The sequence below is a fragment of the Muscardinus avellanarius genome (assembly GCF_963383645.1).
Source record: "Muscardinus avellanarius genome assembly, chromosome: 11".
Taxonomy (NCBI): domain Eukaryota; kingdom Metazoa; phylum Chordata; class Mammalia; order Rodentia; family Gliridae; genus Muscardinus; species Muscardinus avellanarius.
This window is the reverse complement of record NC_137797.1, coordinates 80,964,391-80,987,387: the sequence shown is the minus strand read 5'-3', so window position 1 is coordinate 80,987,387 and position 22,997 is coordinate 80,964,391. Positions and strand designations below refer to the sequence as shown.

The 22,997-nt window shown below is 34.9% G+C and overlaps 1 protein-coding gene across 3 annotated transcripts in view; it reads left to right on the top strand.

Annotated features, from left to right (window-relative positions):
- Positions 1 to 22,997, top strand: part of CNTN1 (contactin 1) — a gene marked incomplete at both ends in the record, with an annotated part of 193,938 nt that overhangs the window by 2,078 nt on the left and 168,863 nt on the right. For all 3 annotated transcript variants that reach the window (XM_080705114.1, XM_080705115.1, XM_080705116.1), the window contains 3 exons: positions 7,926 to 8,058; positions 13,672 to 13,844; positions 16,635 to 16,730. In XM_080705114.1, the coding sequence (XP_080561240.1) occupies positions 7,926 to 8,058; positions 13,672 to 13,844; positions 16,635 to 16,730 (402 nt within the window). The remainder of the gene's footprint in view (positions 1 to 7,925; positions 8,059 to 13,671; positions 13,845 to 16,634; positions 16,731 to 22,997) is intronic.

Genomic DNA, 22,997 nt, shown 5'->3' with positions numbered 1-22,997 from the left:
TAAATTTTGAAGCAGTATTTTAAATATTGTGACTTTCTAACTTATTTTTGAAAGGTTCTTGATTTGCTGTAGGAGAGAAACTAGTGAAGTTGGAACCATAAGATTCAGTTTAATTTAAGGAACCTACAGATATGGCAAAATTGATTGTTTAAGATGTATTGAACTTAGGAACAATTTTGCTAGTTTAAATTCTAGTTTGACTACTGAAGAGGTCTTGATGAAATAGGGGTAGCATAGTATTGTGGAAAAAGTACAGAGTCTAGAGTAAAACATACACAGATTTGTATTATTGGCCTAGTCCTCACAGAAGACCTTATAATTTCATATAAATTACTCAACATCTATGAGTCTCAACATTCCAATATGTAAAAAGTTACATCGGATGATTGTAAGTACTCAAAGAAAGAATGCAATGATAGCTTGTAGAATAGTATCTGACATTAGTATGTGCTCAACAAGCATAATCAACCTATAATTTATCAAAGCTACTGCATATTGAGAATGGAATAGAAAATTAGAACCTTTGAGCAACCAATGCTACAATTTGCATGCCAAAGCAAGAGCAGCCAGTCCAGTCTTTAGTTCTTTGGAACTAAAGAAACCTCTTAGCACAAACTGCATGAAAGCAATTTCTATTTCTATCTTGTGATCTGGAATCACTGCACATTGGCTATACCAACATAAGTAAGATATTTTATTTGTCTCAAAAAACTTTATCATATAGTAGAAAGTAATAAATACATATAAATTTTATAAAAATTGAGTGTTTTAAAGAAAAATTTTGAGGAATTAAGCCATGTTTAGTGATGGAGAGAGTAGGTAAGGGGACCTTAAAGTATTTTATGTGTTAGGAGTAGAACCAATTCCAGCCAGGCGTGGTGGCACATGCTTATAATCCTCATGCTTGGGGGTCACAGGTTCAAGAACAGCCTCAGCAAGTAGTGAGACTCTCATCAACCTAACTAGACCCTGTTTCAAAAACCCTATTAAAAATAGAGTTGGGGGTGTAGCTTGGAGGTAGAATGCCCCTGCGTTCAATCCCCAGTCTCTCTCTCTCTCTCTCTCTCTCTCTCTCTCTCTCTCTCTCTCTCTCTCTCTCTCACACACACACACACACACACACACACACACACACACACACACAAAGTTAAAACCAATTCTAAATAGAGGAAGTATATAGAGAATACATAAAAGTACAAAGTGTTCCCAAATATACTTGTTCTGCAGGATGTTAGTAGAAATTTCATTATAAGGGACTTAATTGCTAAATAAATTTAGGAAAAACTTGCACATTAAAGTTTAAATTTATTTTTTTGGTAGTAGGGATGGAACAGAAGATCATCCAACCTCCAAGCTACACCCCTAACCCTATATTTTTAATTCTTTATTTTGAAACAGGGTCTCACTGAGTTGCAAAGGGCCTCACTAAGTAGTAGCTGAGGCTGTCTGTGAACCGTGATCTTCCTTTCTCAGCTTCCCAAATGCTGGGATTACAAGTGTGCACCACCATGCCTGGCTTAAAAATTTTTATTGTCTTTAAATAATAGGTTTGTATACTACTTATATAATATGTGCATTCGTTTCCTAGGACTACCATAATAAATTACCACAAACTAGGTGATTAAGAACATAATTTTCTTTTTTTAGAGTTCTAGAAAAGATAGATGCTCAAAATCAAGGTGTCAACAGGACCACATGTTCCTGCTGAAACCTAAAGAGGAAGTCTCCTTCCTTGCTTCTTTTTGCTTCTGGCAGCCCCAGGTGTACCTTTGTTTATGGAAGCATAATTTGAATGTCTGTCTCCAACTTCACATGATCTTGCTTCTGCCTATCTTCACATAATCTTCCTTCAGAGCAGTTCTACCTCTAAGTCCAACTGTGCCTTTTAGAAGTATATAATGAATTAGGGTCATAATGAATTAGGGCCTACCTAATTATTTCATTTCAATTTAATCACTTTTGTAAAGATCCTATTTTCAAATGAGGTTGCATTTAGATGTACTAAGAATTAGGACATATATTTTTAGGGGTAGAAAAAAAGATACAATTCAACCCATAGCATTTCCCTAAACAAAAAAGTAATGTGAATCTCAGAGGAGAAGCGTTATAAAATATACAGATATCCTCAAGTTTAATTGACTACCAGGAAGGACCCCACAATCCCCCAATATTTTTTTTAATTTAAATCTCTCAAACTCATCTATGCTAAATTTAACTTCATGACTTATAACAATATCATTAAAACCAATTTGTGTCTTCCTCAGGTCTTTAAAAAATTTCTCCTGTGTTTTTATATTTTGCAAAAGCTATTTGAATTTTGAGATAGGTGACATGAATAGTTAACGTGAATGAAGTCAACCTATAATGTTCAGATAGTCAATCGAATTGAGTGTAAATACTTATTTTGGATGTGTTTACATTTGTCTTCATTTACCTACCTACTAGAAAAAAAAAAGCTAAAGCTATTTCAGAATCAGTTTTCACCTAGGCTAATCCCAAAATAAAAAAAGAATATCCTTATAGTTTCTTTATAATTCAGTGACAAAAGCATAAAGATAATAAATAAAATAGCAGTATAGTATTTATTTCATAAGAATTAGAATATGAAATAATCTATAACTTGTACTTTGTATGTTTAGAGTATGACTCTGTCATATCCAAAGCTAATCTTGAAAACATTATCTTCTATGCTTGGCTGGAGGGAGGGTGATTAGGAATTTCTTACACCTTTAAAGCATTTTCACTAAAAGTTCCTGGATATTGTTTCAGTTAGATTTACATTATTTACTTACCATTATTTTTATTACATTTGTATATCTTCAAATATGAGTGGCATTTTCACATTGTAATGTCATCATGATTTTATGATATCGTCACTCATAGCCCTATTAATAAAAATATACTTGAAGCAGCCCCAGACTGTTCAGGTCCTTGAATAACATCAGCTGGAGCATGCTTCACATGGTATTGTAGAGAGACATTAGGTATTTTGGGGAAGCTGTCTAGCCAGTTGTGTAAAACACAGTGTCATATCACCTCATTTAGAGAGTTTATTGTATCTCAAGAGAGCTTGCACCACTCCCCACCCAAAACCGATTGTAGTATTGTAAATATTGTGAAGTTCCAATGTTAAGACTTTCTTGAAATTTTGATGCTATTGCTTTTGGTAATGGATTTTTTTTTCTGAAATTCATCTTGCAACATACTGATCTAAAGTTTTGTTTAATAATAACCAAGACATATTTCAAAATGAGAAATGGAATTTATTTTAAATGAATATAAAATAACTCTCCAGCATGAATTGTAATTTTACTTTCAATTTCTAGCAATAGAGTAGAATTTCAAAGTTACAGAGGAGCATCCTTACATAGTGGGAAGTGAAACAGTTTCAAGTCATGTCAGCCTTTCCATCCCTGTAGAAATAATAGTAGATTACACTGTTTTCTATAAACTGATTATAATGTTCACATCGATGGATTCTTTGGTAAGATTCCTGTTATATTATCCTTAAAAGATCTCTTCTCTGGGTTTGGCTGATACTCTTGTTTAGTTAACAGACAATGAGCTCACCTGCTGTCCTCTGGGGTTTGTATGGAGGGTCTTATGCTGAGCATGGAAATGCAGAACAAATGTTTATTTGGTGTAATTTATCTTTCAAGGACTTAAAAATTTTACCAAATAAGTTGTATAGAGTAACTGAAAACTACCAAATGGAATCCACTATTTTATCCAGGCTTGAAAAGTTTAGAAAGATGCAACATGTGTTTATAAAGCAACATTTATCAGAAACACTAATATGATAAGAAGTTTTTCCCATTCTGGTTTTGGATCTAAGAAATGGACAAATAGAAATATCTTAAATGTGATAATTTAGCTTTGTATTTACATTCTAAAAGCATAATAATCTATTTCTAGAAAGGTTAGATGTAGTAGAGTACTGGAAAATATTTGCAAAGAATGTGTGAAAAATGAAATATCATCATTAAGGATTCAAAAGCATGTAGTACTAAGTTCTCTACAAAATTATATGAGAATTCCCAAACTTATCTCTACAAAGATAAGTGTAATGTGAATCTATCTTTAGTGTATTTGAAGGCACAACACAGAGCTTTACAGGTGTGGTGACCTACATCTATAATCTCAGTAATGGGAGGCGGAGACAGGAAGACTACAAGTACGAGGACAGCCTTAGCAAAGAGTGAGGCTCTCATCAACCTAGTGAGACTCTGTTTCAAATGTAAAAAAAATAAAATAAAAAAGGGCTGGTGATGTAGCTCAAAAGTAGAATGCCCCAGGGTTGAGTCCCCAGTACCACAATAAATAAATAAATAAATAAATAAATAAATAAATAAGAAATTCTGAAAGAACAGAGCTGGCATTACTGCAAAGTGATAAAGTAAGTCTTTAAAGGAAACTAATGAAACTATAAATTAAACTGAGAATTCTAGATTATGAGCCTTCCTATAAATGGCTCTATTAGAAACCACTATTATAAGCATATGCTAAACAGGCCAGGAGTATCTAGTATTTCTACATCAGAAATGCAATACTATAATGTATCTTTACCTAATGGGACCCTGCACCTGTTGAAATGAGTTAAAATATATGCAGCCATATGCAGTCACTACTATCTTCCCCACTATTAAAATAGACCAATATTTAGTTAATTAAAAGTTTCTCTTGTGGAATTTAACTTTGTGAAGGTCTAAAGAAAATTCTCTAATCCTCAAGATCTGAGAATCTCTTAATAGTGTCTTTCATAGAGCATAAATTTTTGATTATCAGTAATATTCAACTTACCTATTTTTATTCTTCTTTGGATCATGCTATTTTTAGTGTTATGTCTAAAAACTCAGTGTTGTACCCAAGACCAGAATTTATTTCTTTTTAAACCTGATGACCTTGCCCATTCATAATAATAGTCACATCTCTATCATGTTTGTAATGTAATTACAATTTACTTGAAATAAATTATGAACTTTATGCTCCCTAAACAATGCTTATACTTAGTTTTTAAATATTTATGTAATTAGAATTTTACCCAATTGTCTGAAATGATCCACACTGAAATCACTATTTATCAAGGGGTAAAAGAAGGATAGAAGTCATCTTGCCTTCAAAAAGAGAATATAAATATATTGATAAAACTGTATTTCTGTCTTTTGGACACCTTTATGTGTATGGAGAAGAACAGCAGGATCTTCAAATTGGCAGGTGTAAGAAAATTGCTCTAGTGAGAAAAGCTATGCAATTAGAAAGACTCTAAGAAGACCTTATGGAATTGCCCAAATGGAAAGAAAAATAGCATATGTCTTTTATTATGGATAAGCATGAGGTCATTTCTTTTAGGGAATGGAAAATATAGACCCAATGTACAAAATAAAAGTCTCTTATTATCAGAGATTTGGATTAATTTTTCATTCTTCCCTGGTGTGCTGCTACATATGGAAAGGCCAGAAAATAGTGGGTGTCACCAGTAAAATTATTAGAAATGAGTCAGAAAGTAATATATATATATATATATATTTTTTTTTTTTTCTGGTTTTTCCAACCTCAAAAAAGATGTGACTAGAGACATCATAAATGAGGACTTTTAAAATCAAAAGCAGAGATTCAGTGAAGCTTTTAGATTTGAGATCTTATGTTTGTGGTAAAATCATGGGGGGTCATGGGGGGTCCTTAGGACATATACCCTTATTTATTTTTTTATAAATGTAGAATCCATGTAGAAAAACTATCCATAAAACAGCAGCTAGAAAAATAAAATTTATCTGCTACTTGAAATGGCATGGTGGTTATGAAATCTCAAGATCTGAGAATCTCTTAATAGTGTCTTTCACAGAGCATAAGTTTTTGATGATCAGTAATATTCAACTTACCTGTTTTTATTCTTCTTTGTATCATGTTATTTTTAGGGTTGTGTCTAAAAACTCATTGTTATACCCAAGACCAGAAATTATTTCTTTATAAACCTGATGAAATGAAGGTTATAAAATGTGGCTATAGTCTATACAGTATTTTTTAAAATTTTTTATTGAAGCATTGTAATCATAGATCTTAATGGAGTACAAGATGGTAGGTAGAGGCATATTTCACACATCACTCATTTAGCCCTTCCCATTTCCCTCCCATTCCTTCTTCTTTTGCCTTCTCATGTTGGCTTAGTGATTGACTTTGATATGTCTGTGAATGTACATCATGTACATTTTAGGGAATTTGGTTTATATATTCTTGAAGATGAATTTCAGCTTTTCAATTAAAAATGAAAATACTTTATAATACTTTGGGTTACTTTGGAAAAATTAATGCTCCATAGTAAAGTAAACTAACCTAAGAACTTTATTAATCATCTATGTGTATAACAGATATGTATTGAGTGCCCAAAACAACACAATGGTAATAGCAATAGAGTTGTAAGAGAAAATACAACTTGATTTCTTGCTTTTAGAAGCTTTATGGTTAGTCTAAGAGTTGATATACATAAAAATATAAACTAAATTTTAAAAGAATTGATAAGCTCATGAGAATGTTTGCAAAATTAGTATTTTTAAATTACTAATTGTTAACCAGATATACTCCTGTGTTCTATGCATTGCATCAAAGTAATTCTGACAGTAACCTTAGAAGGTAGATTTTATGATTTCTATTTTATAGTGAGTGATATTGAGGCTTGGAGAGGTTAAGTAACTTGTCCAAGGGTACCTTAACAAATGGTACTAAGAAAGACTTAAATGACATATTGTTTGTCAAGGGGAACTGGAGCAGATCTCTTATCTTCAAGGTTGATATTAGAGAAGATTAAAAGACCTGTGTGCCATTTGCCTTAAACTTAATTTCAAAAAAATGAGCTGGAGTACTGAACTATGATTTAAACAAGCGGAGACATCTCAGTGTCCCCTAGTAAGAAGAATCCTCCTTTCCAGCCACACAGATCATTATTAATTCATTTGGAGTGCTTGGCTCTCCACTGTGCTGAGAAAGCCGCCGCCTGGGTGACACGTGAGTACTTCTCTTGCAGTGCAGAGGAGGACTTCAGGAACAACTGCTCCCCACCATAGGCATGTTTTTGATGAGTTTCAAACCAGTCAGTCAGATCTTCAACCAGGTCCTGCCTCCACCATGGCTACCTTGTTTAACACATGAAGTCTGGGAGAGTATATATATATATATATATATATATATATATATATATATATATATATATATTTTTTTTTTTTTTTTTTTTTTTTGCGGTACTGGGATGGAACCCAGGGGCATTCAACCTCTGAGCTACACCCCCAGCACTATTTTTTTAATCTTTATTTTGAAATAGGGTCTCACTGAGTTGCAAAGGGCCTCACTAAGTAGCTGAGGCTGTCCGCCTACCGTGATCCTCCTGTCTCAGCCTCCCAAATGCTGGGATTACAAGTGTGTGCCCATGCCCAGCTCTGGGGAACATTTTAAAAATCCCAACTATAGCAAGTACCAATGTTGTCTCATGTATAGGAAAAAAAAAAACTGCAACAGACAAAACAAAAATGGACACAGGAAAGAGACTAATTTCTATGAAGCTGCTAGAAATTTATTTATTCTCTTAACATTTTTAAGCATCTGTAATAGGAGGAGAGGTTAGAATAGTGATTAAGAAAGAGGAAAAATCAAATGAAAGGACCCAAAATATGAAAGCATGGTTTATTTGAGGAGCTGTAAATAGTTAAGCATGGCTTCACCAGGTACTTTGAGGGAATTGAAGACAGATGGGAAATAGAGAATTCTCAGTAAAGAATTGACTATTTTCATCAGGATCACTGAGGTAACATCAGTATTTTTAATTAAAACGGAGACTATTATGTTTCTTTTTCTTTTCAAATAACTTTTTTCAACTTATCCTAATTTTCTGTGGCTTATACAATAACACGATGTAAAATAATTTTATTTTCTTACAGTTTCTGAGGAAGACAAAGGATTTGGACCAATTTTTGAAGAGCAACCAATCAATACCATTTATCCAGAAGAATCACTGGAAGGAAAAGTTTCACTAAACTGTAGGGCACGAGCCAGCCCTTTTCCAGTTTACAAGTAATGTACCTCACTGTTCTTTCAAGAGTGAAATGTTGGATTAAAGATCATAGATCAGCATCTATGACTCTGTACACACAGAGAAAACAATAATACAAAGCTTTCTACAAAATTCATGGTCACTAATATAACTATTGGCATATAGCTATTGAAAAACATTGCCAGCCAGATGTGGTGGTGCGTGACTGTAAGCCCAGTACTTGGGAGGCTGAGAGAAGAGGTTCACAGGTTTGTCACTCTCAGTAGCCTAGCAAGGTCCTCAGTAACTAAAAAATAAGATAGGTCTGGGGGGATGTACTCAGAGGTAGGATGCCCCTGGGTTCAATCCCCAGTACCACACACACACACACACACACACACACACACACACACTATTGCTAATGTAATGCTCAAATACATAGTAGCTTTTCTTAAATATGCAAATAATCCCTTTACAGGTTCCTGCACAAATGATGCCAATGGCATTTGACATTATTCACTTAAAGATTATCTTAATGGGTAACGTGCCTTTAAGCATGCACAGTGTGATATGGAAAGTATGCATAATTTAAATATATGGGTTTAAAAATAAAATATCTTTGCATGCATTTCTTTGTCCTGAATAACTCATACCTGTAAATTCTGGATAATATTTTTATGTTAACTATATTTAATAGCGTGCATAGATAATTTCAGAAAGCCTTACTTTCTTCAATACTCTTAAATATATATTCCAGACAACACAGCAAATTTCTGAAATGTCTCTACTCGTTGGAGCTCTCTTACAAATGTGTTTCTTTATATTATTCTGGATTATATATTTATGCAATTAACTTTATAACAAGTTATTATGGGTTTCCCAGCCTTAGATGATTTAGAAAAGTTTATTAGCAGTTTTTAGTCTGATACAAAGAATAAGATAAAAAAAATTAAGCTAATGCCATTGGATTTAAATTTCGCTTGTGAAATGGTTCCATGAAGACACAGCAAGTGATTGATGGAAATTGGGTTCCAGTGGATTAGCGTCACCTGACTTAATTGAAGGTTGTCACTCAGCAAAGTTGATTTTAATAGCAAAAATTTCGCCCTGGATGGAAAAGTTGCTTCTGGCTATAATTATAAAATTATTCTTAAAATCAAAAATGAATTTAAATACAAAATCACCACCTCCCTGAGACTATTTTTATTGTTTCAATTTCATGAATGAGAGTATAATATCAATTATAAATAACATCTTTGTTCCTTTGTCCTAAAAATATTTGATGGGCTAGAGCAATTGCGACTCTTTATTTTCCTTTCTTTCTTTTTTTTTTTTTGTGGTATTTGGGATGGAACTCGGGGGGATTCTACCTCTTAGCTATACCCAGAGCCCTATTTTATGAAACAGAGTATCTTTACGTAGCAAAGGGTTTCACAAATTGCCAAGGCTGGAGTTGAACCTGTGATTCTTCTGTCTTCGTTTTCCAAGTACTAGGATTACAAGCGCATGCCACCATGTCCAGTTCTTTTTTTTTTTTTTTTTTTTTTTTTGGTACTGGGGATTAAATCCAGGGGCATTCTACCTTTGAGCCACAATCTCAGCCTTTTTAAATTTATTTTTATTTTTTCAAGTCTTTTTTATTTTATTTTTATGTGGACCATATTGAAAATTGCATACATTTAGACTGTGCTTGGTCCCCTTCCACCCCTACCCGCCAGTACCAACAATGAGTGCCAGATTAACCATGCTATATTAATACTGTTACACAGATTTGGATGTAGCTCCTCCATTAATCAACCTCAGCCATCTTCCTCTCCTATCCTTCCATTCTAGCTTTGCTGAAATTACCCTTCCATTATCTGGAGTCCCTTTGGTATTCCTAATACTCTCTAGTTTGGGCATATTAGAAAAAACATATGTCCCTTCTCTTTCTGTGCTTGGCTGATCTCATTTATTTTCCAGATCTTTCCATCTTCTTGTGCATGACATGATTTTGTTCTTTATAGCTGAATACAATTCCATTGTGTGTATTTCCCATAATTTTGCAATCCATTCATCTGTTGATGGAGACCTAGGTTGGCCCCATATTTTGGCTATTGTGAATTGTGCTGCTATGAACATGGGCATGCATATGTTACTGGAGTTCTCTGATTTCAACCCCTTTAGACTATCTCAGCCTTTAAAAAAAAATTTTTGAAATGAAGTTTTGCCAAGTTCATCAGCTAAGTTGAAGAGGCTCCAACCTGTGAGCCTCCTGTCTCACTTCCAAGTACTGGCTTTACTGATGTGAACCCCCACACCCACATAAGGTATAGCTACTCTTAAGCTAGTATAAGGGGAGTCTGTGTACACAGTAGTGTACATGAACTACTGTAGCTAGTAGGGGCTACAGAGGAGACCCACCCAAGATGGTTTATAGGAGAGGAAGCTGAGTCCTCAGTAACTACAGTGGCTTGCGTTTGGTTTAGTTAATCATGGATCTAGAACTGAAACACAAGTTTTATAACTTTCAAAGATGAAAACAATTTTTTCAGTGTTTATCTGTCTTAAGAGTCTGACAGAATAGCCCAAGCTGTTTTGGTGGAACTTACCCTGTGCCACCTTCCTTGACACTCCTCATGAGGAACTTTAGAGAATCTGCCTTCAGGATAGAACAAAGGTGACACCACAGGAGGGGCTGTTCTCAGAGAGTGCTCTAGAAACAAGCTGGCCAGAGCCGTGTTTCTGGCAATCTCCTCTCCCTACTCTGTAGAGACAGTAAGAAGAAAACCTTGGCAAATAGATCACCAGATCTCTCACACCAGTTGCACCCGCCTTGAAATCTCCAGGCTGACGCCGGGCGTGGTGGCGCACGCCTGTAATCCCCGCGCTTGGGAGGCAGAGACAGGAGGATCGCGCAGGTTCAAAGCCAGCCGCGCGCGCTGGCTTAGGAGACCCTGTTTCCAAACAAAAAAATGTAAAAATAGGTCTGCGAGTGTAGCCTGGAGGTAGAAGGGCTTCCAGGAACCCCAGTACCACAAAAAAAAAAAAAAAAGAAAGAAAGAAAGAAAGAAAGAAAGAAAGAAAGAAAGAAAAGAAATCTCCAGGTTGAGTTGGCATGACTCTCCACACAGTAATATAGACAGTTGGAGGGACCAAATCCTGTTATGAAGGCAGCCTACATTTGACAGCCAAAAAATCAAAATTAAAAATAGAAACTGAGCCAATGCCAGGTGTGGTGGCGCACGCTTGCAATCCCCACGCTTGGGAGGAGGAGACAGGAGGATCGCGCAGGTTCGAAGCCAGCCGTACTGGATTAAGAGACCCTGTTTCCAAATAAAATGTATAAAATAGGTCTGGGAGTGTAGCCTGGAAGTAGAAGGGTTTCCAGGAACACCAGTACCACCATAAAAAAGAGCCAGATGGCCAGTTGTGGTGATACATGCCTGTAATTACAATACTTGGGAGGCTGAGACAGGAGGTTTGAGGCCAGCCTGAGCAACTTAGTGAGGCCCTAGCAACTTAGAGATTTTTCTTCTTTCTTTCTTTTTCTTTCTTTCTTTCTTTCTTTCTTTCTTTCTTTCTTTCTTTCTTTCTTTCTTTTTCTTTCTTTCTTTCTTTCTTTCTTGTACTGAGAGTAGAACCCAGGGGATTTCTACCTCTGGGATATACTTCCAGACCTATTTTAGACTTTATTTGAAAACAGGGTCTCACTTAGTTGCTGAGAGCCTCACTAAGTAGCTGAGGCTGGTTTTAAACCTGAGCGATCCTCCTGTCTCAGCCTCCCAAGCGCTGGGATTACAAGCATGCACCACCACACTCGGCCTAGAGATACTATTTTTAAAAGTAAATAAAATTGGATTTGGGGTATAGCTCAGAGGTAGAATCAATTCAATCCCAGTACCCGCTCAAAAATTTTGAAAACAAGATTTTATAAAAAGAGATGAGAACAGGGGGAAAAACTCACTATGTAACCAGTATGATAGAAAGAAACACTTGAAGATTTAACACTACTTAATATTCAAAGCAAAGCATACTAACCTTGGTAATCAGGCAGTTTGCCACTCACATGGTCGTTTTATATTAGCAGCAGATTCTGCGATGATGTGTTATTCATAGCAACATCAGGAGAGGTGAGAGGTACAGCAGGGAACTTTACCTCCCACTTAGCCTGGACACTGCCATCTCATGCCCCACCCTCCAAACAACAAGCACCACAGAAAAATCCGTCTTTAAGACAGTGCGGAAGGGAATGGACAATCGTGGAGGCTTCTGAAAATAGACCAGTGACCTTATTCAAACTCAATAAAACATAATTTCTATGATATTATAGGCAGAGTCAGGGCCAGAGGGAGGAAGTGAAGATAGTAAAAAAAAAAAAATTATGGAGCCACTATAGTAGGAAAAGAAATCCCAGCAATTGGAGCTTCTCAACAAGGAATTCCGTGGTCTTGAAAAGTCTAAGCAAGCGCACAGGAGGGTTTGGGCAGAGTCTTGCTGCCAGCTGAGAGGAGAAGGTCTATTCATTTGGGTAGAATTGAGTAGATTTTAAACAAGCAAAAGCCTTGTTGCCTATGCTTGTTTCTTAAATTACCTCCTATCCTGTAAAGATTATAACTAAAAATGCTCTAATAACTTTAGTACTAGACTTAATAAAGACATTGTAAAATCAGTAGACTTTTTGTCATGATTCTTATCCCAATTGGAAATGTTCATAGCAATGAATGTTGTGGCCACAGGATACTATTTAAATTATTTGACCAAAGCTCTTGTCCTGGGACATGGGACCTTAAAGGATAAATGCTGATGCAGAATGATTATAAAATTATGTATGTGGTTAATTCATTAAAAACAGTTTTCTACATAAATTCTTCTCAAAACCTTACCAAAGAATTAATGAATTCATTTATCATACAGTCCCCACCAATTCGTGGTCTGATTATCTGAAGCATATCTCACCTATACTACTACATGATTATGTGGTGAGTACAAGAAAATCTACTTGCCAAAAATAATTCCTAAATAATGAGAAAGGCCCAAGTGACCAGTAAATCTAGGCCAAGCAAATCTAGTTTTACTAATTTATTCTTGTGTTGGAATCCAAAGACTCAAGGGAATTTTGTCATTTTCAAGCTGTATGGTTACCCTCTAGTGGTCAGAATATACCATCGACTGAGCAAAAAACCTCATCCACTGAGCAGAATTTCAACTTGTTTTGGTGAAAAATTGCACTGGTATTTAGCATCAGATATTGATCTTTTAAGTTTTATTTCTGCTGGAGTAATGCTTTAAATATTTTATACAACTTATCTGGATATGTATGAATCTTTCTAGTATATAGATTGTTATCAATTATAACATACCTGCTAAGAAATCAATTTATAAAGTAAAGCTCAATGAAATGTTTGTCAGTTGGGATACCTCATTTAAGAAAAGGAAATATGTCATGTATTCTAAAATGTACTTCTTGGTATCACAACTAAGTTATAAATCAAGATCCCAAATATTCAGAGTTACAGAGTATGAAAAATGTCACCTTGAGTCATATACTTAATCATCTGACTTCACATGGAGCTGTCCCTAAATTATTTTAGAACAATGTTAGCCTAGTCTGAGTTCTAGGCTTTATGACCTATGATAACGACATTGATATTGGTGTCTTTTTTTTCTCCTAGATGGAGAATGAATAATGGGGATGTTGATCTGACAAGTGATCGATACAGTATGGTGGGAGGAAACCTTGTCATCAACAATCCAGACAAACAGAAAGATGCTGGAATATACTACTGCCTGGCCTCAAATAACTATGGGATGGTCAGAAGTACTGAAGCAACCCTGAGTTTTGGATGTAAGTAACTGTAAATTTTGAAAAAGGGCAAGTTTATTCAGGGAAGATGAAAATCAGATGTGCCTTAATTATTATGGATACAAAATAAACTAGAGGAGTAATGCTGTGACAACCACCTTTGATTTTTTTCTCTACCAAAATCCTTCTACTTACTTCCAGTGAAAAGGATGTCCTTGCCTCGCCATCCCAACAAAAGTACTGAATGCTCATAATGTGGGTTGTTGAAGAAGACATATTCCCTCCCCACACATAGGTGGCAGGTTGTGGTGGGTGAGACAATTGTAAATTGTAAATTGTAAATTGTAAATATTTTGAAGGTTAAATTAAAATATAGGAATTCTCTCAGGATTTTCAAGACAGATGTCAATTAGTGCTACTCTGAGTTTACCAGGGGTATTCTAACTCTGAGCCATACCCCAGCCCTTTTAATTTTGCATTGTGAAACAGTCTCCCCAAGTTACAAGGGTCTCAAATGACTCTCCAGTTAGTATCACTGGAAGCGCTAAGCCATGCATTCAGGACAGGGCTTTAGCATCTTTAACGAAGGGAAAATTGGTTTTCAAGAGAGAAAATATCTTAGATATGATAGCATAATGGTTTATGGCTTGTCAATGCTCAACCCAATGTATCATTCCTCCACTCTATTTATTCCTTTATGTTTAAGTTCTCTTAGTCGAAATAAATTAAATTACATTTAATTAATGCAATTATTTATTTTAAATTTAAATTAAATAAAAACTTTCTACTTTGTGGGGGATAATAATTTAAAAGATTTAGCTGGCCACAGTAGCACACGCTTGTAATCCTAGTATTTGGGAGGCTAAGACTAGAGTATTGCAAGTTCGAGTTTAGCCTTACCAACTTAGCAAGATTCTATTTCAAAGTGAAAAAATAAAATTGGGTTTGTGGTGTAACTTGGAGAAGCAATGTCTCGGGTTCAATCCCTAGTACCAAAGAAAGAGAGAAAAATTAAAAAAAAATGAGAAATACTGTGTTGAATTAAAAGAGGTTGTTCTGAAAGAAAATTACACATTGGGATATAAATTAGACGGGCTCCATTTAATGACTTTCTAAGTTGGTATTTACATATTTGGCAAAATAGAACATAGGATGAAAACAATATTTTAAGAAATCTAACATGGTAGTGATCACCTGGCGAGATTGAGACAGGATTAGGAAGAATAGTAAGATTCAATTAGCGTGGTACACCAAGCCTGGTGGTGCACGCTTGTAATCCCGGCATTCGGGAGGCTGAGACCGGAGGACTGCGGTTCGCGGACAGCCTCAGCTACTTAGTGAGGCCCTCTGCAACTCAGTGAGACCCTGTTTCAAAATAAAGAATTAAAAATAGGGCTGGAGGATGTTGCTTAGAGGTAGAATACCCCTGGGTTCTATCTCTAGTACCCTCCAATAAAGTTAGTGTGTAAAAGTGAAATGTAAACAATGTATACTAAACTTGAAGAAACAAGCATGACACTGAAGCAGGCACTAAACATTTTTTCCCCAAGAGAGATCTAATGGCAGAAACATTCTTCTCTCATTAAAAATGGGATGGAAGCAAGAAAAACTAATTTCAAAGATGGGAGGAAGCATTTCTTTGTTTTTTCTTTTTTCTTTCTTTCTTTCTTTCTTTCTTTCTTTCTTTCTTTCTTTCTTTCTTTCTTTCTTTCTTTCTTTCTTTTTTTTTTGCGGGTCTGGGGATGGAACCAAGAGGCATTTGACCTCCAAGCTACATCCTCTGCCCTATTTTTTATTCTTTATTTTAAAACAGGGTCTCACTAAGTTGCAGAGAGCCTCACTAAGTAGCCGAGGCTGACCTCAAACCACGATCCTCCAGTCTCAGCCTCCCAAATGCTGGGATTACAAGCGTGCGCCACCACGCCCGGCTCAAGGAAGGACGTGTTTCAATAGTCGTTTTACATGGAGGTTATGGCAAAACAAAATGATTCCAACTGAAATGTCATGTAAGCAACTGAGGATAGCTATAGCATTAATGTGAGATATTGGGACTAAAGAAGTCAGTTTCAAGGCTCCTCTGCAGAAAGGTAACAACAAGAATAGATGGATTTTCAGGGGCAAACAATATATTAAAAAGGTTAAAAACAGATATTATAAATTGGGGGCAGATCACAGATAAGGAACAAAAGGAGAGACAGGCCTGAAATAAAATAAGTATCTGTAAAAGAAAGGAAGACTCTCAGTGGTCCAGGATTAAAGAATCAAGCAAAATGTGAGTTCCAAACATGTAGGGAAAAGTAAAGAACAAAACAACCAAGGCAAATCCAGATTCTGAAAAGAAGTGAGAGCTTACTTAGTCACTTTCATCTTCTATAACTAAGGTTTCACTCTTATTGCTTTTAATATTCAAATTCTCCCCAGGAAGGGAAATATAGACGCTCAAGTTAGTCTGTTTCTTTAAAGTATTTCTTTTTACTTAATTTATAGGCATTGATTTGTTGAATCCCATTATATTCCTTGCTGAGATTCTTCCTAAATTTGAAGCAAAAGTTTTTAGAATAACTGTAATCCTCAGAGTCATCAAAATTCTTATGTAGGCTGCTACCAAAATCTGTAGTTTTATTCTCATGACAGAACTCTTCAATAGTCTTTGCCTATCCTGACATGTGAAAACCAGGAGTTGATTTTCATAGACTTCACCCAACCGGGAGGTACTGTATCTCACAAGTGCGTCAGTTACTGAAAAGTAAAGTGCAATACTATCTTTCTTTCTATTGATAAGAAACAGGATGAATGAATGTTTTTCTTCTTTTTTTTTCCTCTTGTGATTAGATCTTGATCCTTTCCCACCTGAGGATCGTCCTGAGGTCAGAGTGAAAGAGGGGAAAGGGATGGTGCTTCTCTGTGACCCTCCATACCATTTCCCAGGTAATAGCTCCTCTGAGACACTAATCATCTATGAAATGTAATAGGCACTTTTCCAATTTCTAGCAATAAAATTAATAATGTTATTTACTTAAGTAGCCTTGTAATCATGGCTTATTATTAACTGAAGCTCAGTATTTACATAACTTTCTAATCACTTTTAGAGATTATAGACACTTCCATTATTGGCACGTTAGTTACTTGGCCCTATGAGCAAGGATTGATAATCATTTCAGTTCTTAATTAATATATATGTTGGATTATGACCTCACTAATTGTTTTCCAAAAGAGAAATTATGATAAATGATCTGGGAATTATTTCTAAAATAGAACAAAATTAAGAACTGTTATATAATTAATCATTATTTTAGTAATTTAATATCTGTGATATACTATGGACTGTATCTAAATACTAGAAAAGGACAAAGACATAATAAATTAGTAATCTTTTTAGGAATGCTAATGTGCAAAAACAGCCATCACTTTAGGAAAAAGGCAAAATTAAGTGTCATCTGTGATAAGGCTAAATTCACAATATATAGATAGGTTCTGTAATTTGATATGGCAAAAATGAAAGCCATTAAAGTGCTAATTTAAAAAGGATGCTTCATATACTTATTTTTATTTGTTTTTATTTAATCTTTTCTTGGGATAATATATAAGTATCATTTTTACAATGAAACAATGTCTTATACTCTTTACATCATAAATTAACTTTAAATATCTCTATAGAGAATGAAACACAAGAGGCATTATAAATAATTTTGTGGAATATATCAATTTTATGTCTGTGCATATATATATATATGTATTTCATATAAAATAATCCATATATGCATTCCATGTAAATTTTATATTTGGTATATATATAAAATTTCTCCAATTATAATTTTCTCCAATATACATTTTGGTAGTTTTATCTATAATTAGAGAAGGATAATTTCTTGATAAATACAGGAAGAGCTATAAAATTTAAAATGTAATAACCTTTAAGTGAGAGAATAAGGCCTTTTCTTGTGGAGTTGCTAAGTCAATGAATAAAATCCATCCCATCTTCAAAGCATGTTCCCAAACAAGGTAATGACCATAAATAGCCAGGAACTATATTTGACCATTCATAAAACTGGATGTGCTTCATTCCTTCATTCTATCACTCACTGACTCAGCAAATCCCTCATGAGCATTTTTCACGTACCAGGGAGTGTTCATACTGCAGTAATACCTCAACAGAGCAAAACTGAAAAGGCTGTCAGTCCTCAGAGACCTTCTGCTGGGACAGATAATATGTAAGACAAATAGTAAAAAGATACAGCATGTTTAATATTGACAGGTAAGGGCTAGGGAGGGTCATAATGCAAGGAAGGAAAGAGTAAGTGTTGAGAAGATGGTGGAACTTTTAGAATGAGCCTCATTGAGAAGTGCTCTTTGAGTAAATGCCTGAAGGAAATGAAGGAGCAGGCAATCCAAATGTGTTAGCAAAGAACATGCCAGGCAAGATATGGCAGCAAGAGTAAAAGCCTGTTGTAGGACCAATATGTACCATCTCTGTACCGTCAAACTTCCTTACCCCCGGATGCAGTTAAATAGAGGTTTGGTATTTGCAGCGTAAGACTTTACTGGACTGAGGTGTAAAGAATCTGTTGTCGGGTGACCACAGAGGTGTTGCAAAGATCTAGGTAGCGTGTGTTGTATCAGAGTGGAGGCAGTGCAGGTGGAAGGTTATTCTGGACAGAGTCTAGATAAGTAAAACATATTAATTCTATACTTAATTAAGGATATGTTTTAGTTAAATTCTAGATATAATGTGTAAATGAAGCCACGAGGTCTTGCTGGTGGACTTTTTGTGAGGTGGAATATGGCCTGAACGCTTTTGTCATGAGTTCCTGTGCCAAGTTGCCACTTCTTAGGTTGGAGGAACAGGTGTAAATATGTAAATGTGAAGAATCTGTTAAACTTCCAAATGGAGGTCACGTTGGCTGTTCTTTGTGTGTGAAGCTCAGGGTGGCACCTAAGCAAGGAATATCAATTTGTGGTTTTGCATTGCATGCATTGTTCTCAAAGTCATGAGACTGCATGCAATTACCTAAGAAATTACAGTCAATGAGAAAGGAAGATTGATTTTCAAGAAATGGGCTCCGGGATTTATCTAAAATAAGTCTTGATTTCAGTCTCTGTGGCTTTTTAACCACCGTGCCGAATGAAGCATTTCATGAAAGGAAACAAGGTTGGTAGAAGCTTAAAACTATTAAACCAACAGAACCAGTGACCTCTTCAAGCTGATAAAGACGCACGTGTTCGCATGGACAAAAAACAAAACTAAATTGGTTTGTAAGAGTCCAGGAAACATTATCAACCACAGAGTGAATTCTGAGTAACTTTTTATCTCCGCTTGTCAGTTTATGTTATTAGCGGCTAGATGATACCTTCTAGCATGATACAAATCTCCTCCAACCAATAGATACCATTTCTGTCCCACGCGTCTTCCTTCCTCCTTAGTGAAGTCACATTAAGGTTTTGTGTTTCACAGACTAGAACTTCACTGGATTGGGGGTACAAAAGAATCTGTTGTTCAGTTTTGAGCCTCTAAAAATGTTGTAAATGCAACTATTTATAGTTGTAAACCCTATTGTACTAGTGACAATCTGGGAATTAGTTTTCACTATGTCAAGTAAACTTGGACATGTCTATCTTAATTTTGTCATTTAAAATTTATGGATAATAACTCTGTGCCATCTCCTTCATAGAGCTTGTCGTGAACCTTAACTTTAATATTGTACTTGAAGATTATAAAATAGATTCGTGAGTCCGGTATGGTGGCACACACTTGTAATCCCAGTACTTGAGAAGCTGAGCTGGGAGGATCATGGTTCACAGACAGCCTCAGCTATTTACTGAGGTCCTCCACAACTTACTGAACCCTTGTTTCAAAATAAAAAATGAAACAGTAAGGCTTGGGGTATAGTCAGAGTTAGAATGTTCCTGGGTCCATCCCCAGTACTGAAAAAAAAAAAAGATTTGTAATTTAAATAAATTGTATTAAACAAAATATATCCAAGTAATTCAATTTTGATCCACTATTATTTAATACATCAGTTTTACTACACTAAAGATTTTAAGTTCATGACTATAGAAATGTTAACTCCTTTATTTACTCACAGGAAAAAAGAAATGCTTGTCTTTTATAGTCTATTACATTTCTCTCTGAATTTGGGTGCTGTAAGAGTTTTTCTAAGTAGAAAACTCTGAATTTTAACACTTATCTATCAAGTGAAATCACAAATGTGCATTACAGTGCAAATATTTATTCAATTATATAATAATATTTGATATACAACTAATTGTATAATGTCTAGCATAGAATAAATAATCAATATTTGAGGAATAAAGGGGTAAAAGAATAAAAGAATTTATTCATTATATCATTTACATATAAGGATTAAGCTTCATGTAAAGGTAAACTTGCTTAGATTTAATTTAATTGCAATAAAAGTATAAATGCATGAGTACTTTTGGATTTAGAGATTCTTAAAAATGGAAGAATAATGCATATTTCAAATTAATTTTTGTCAGTATAATAAAAATTGAGTTACTACACCTCATACATTATAAGCATCTGTTTGTATATGGTGAAAGCAAAAAATGGAGGAAAAAAAAATCCCTGAGTAGCCGGGCATGGTGGCGCACGCTTGTAATCCCCGTGCTTGGGAGGAGGAGACAGGAGGATCATGATGGTTTGAAGCCAGTCTCGCTGACTTAAGAGACCCTGTTTCCAAATTATTATTATTATATATATAATAGGTCTGGGAATGTAGCCTGGAGGTAGAAGGGTTTCCAGGAACCCCAGTACCACACACACACACACACACACACACACACACACACACACAAATAATCCCTGATTTGAAGGGTGGGTACTGTTGACAGATTAAGAAATACCTAAAAGTAAACATATGTATGTATGAATTTAAAACTGGACAAGAAAATGGAAATACTCTTAAGAATAATTTCTAGCTGGGCATGGTAGCACATGTTTGTAATCCCAGCATTTGGGAGGCTGAGAAAGGAGGATATCACGCTTTGCGGACAGCCTCAGTTATTTAGTGAGGCCCTCATCAACTTAGTCAGACCCTGTTTCAAAATAAAGAATAAAAATAAGGTGGAGAGTATAGCTCAGGTGTGGAATGCCCCTGGGTTCCATCCCCAGATCAGAAAAAAAAGTAACTACATATGATCATGAATGAAACTGAGACTATAAATAGACAAGAGTGAGAACTGTGAGGAATACTTAACTCACAATGTGTAGAGCTTGATATGAATCTCTTTCTAGACATGTTTAATGTATAGTTTTCAATATCAAAGCATGGACCAGGAGATATGGTAGAATTTTTGACAAAAAATTGTGTTTTGTCAAGGCTAATGTTTATTTCTTTTTGTGGTACTGGGAATGGAACCCAGAAGCATTGTACCTCCAGGTGACACACCAGCCCTATTTTTATTTTAGAAAGAGTTGCGAAGGGCCTCACTAAGTAGATGAGACTCTCTGGGAAACATAATCCTTGGTCTCTGCCTTCAGAATGCTGGGATTACAAGTGTGTGCCGCCACACTCGGCTTTCAAGGCTAATGTTTAAAAGAGGCATGTTTAATGTTTAATGTTTAAAGGGTTTCCAAATTATTACTTCACAACACTAAAAGAACCTGAACACAAACAACAACCTCAAGTGTAATGTAATACAAAATAATGCAATAAAAACTAGCTAAATGCACTAGAGTTGGCCAAAACAAAATTTCTCTTGTAATATGTATGCCTCAGACTCTCCTGGAGAAGGGGTCAGAAGCGGCATTTCTTAAATGTGTACTGGTACTTATTCTTCCTGAACAATTAATTTTATTGCAAATTACTATTTAATCTTGTTTACAGTGCTACAAGAAAAACAGATAATGGCTTTTTCAAAGATGATTGATTTTATCATTTGCCTCCTTTATTTATTTATTTTTTATTGGTGCACTGTATTCATACATCATAATGGGATAAAAGACTTGTGTAGACATACATGCACACATCACCCAATTAGCCCCTACCCGACCCCCCCATTCCCTCCCTATCCCTCCTTCCCATGCTTGCCTTAGTGGTTGGTATCTAATATTATAGCAATTTATCCAAAATTAACAATGATGATCTCACATAACAGATTCATTTGTCTGATATCAAACTTTTGATCACTTAGAGATAACATTTCAATATTTTTTTTTGCTTCCTTTCTTACCAGAGGATATTTTTCCTTTTTTTTTTTTTAAGGTGAAACTATCATACTTTTTTTTCAGAAAAAAATCTATCCTAACATGAAATATGAACTCTAAATACCCAAAACAATCTCAAAAAAGAACAAAGCTAGAAGATGTACATTTTCTGATTTCAAACCTTATAAAGCTACAAATAATTGAAACAGTGTAGTACTGCTATAAAGGCAGATATATAAACCAGTGGAGTAAAATAAAAAGCCTAGAAATAAATTCTTCCATATACAGTCAAGTTATTTTTGACAAGGTTTCCAAGAACATTTGGTGAAGGAAATAATAATCTTTTCACTAAATATTGTTGTAAAACAATAATTACATAAAAAAGAATAAAATTGGACCTGTACCTAACACCATAAATAAATATTAACTCAAAATAGATAAAAGACCTAAATGTAAATCTTAAGACTATAAACTTTTAAAAGAAAACCTGGGTCATAAAACTTCACAATATTGAAATTGGCAGTGATTTCTTGGATATGATTTTAAAGGCACAGGCAACAAAAGAATAAACAAACTTCCTAAAAAATAAAAGTATTGTACATCCAAAGACAATGTAAACAGAGTTAAGTTACCAATAGAATAGGATAAAATATTTCCAAATGCTATATCTGAAGGTATATTAATATTCCAAATAGAAATTCTAAAAATTAGCAACAATTAAAGCAAACAGTACAATTTAGAAATAGGTAAAAGACTAAAATAAATAATGAATCTCCAAAGATTTTTATATAACTAATATGCACTTGAATATCACTCATCATAATATAACTAATCATTAAGGAAATACAAATAAAAACTATAGTGAAATACTACTTCACATTTGTTAGGATGGCTGCTTAACATGAATTACCTTGCTCCATCCCTTTACCTTGAGTTTGTTATTCTCTTTACTTGTAAAGTGTGTTTCCTGTAGGCAACAGATGGATGTATTCTAGTTTTTAATCCATTTTGTCACTTTATGTCTTTTTATT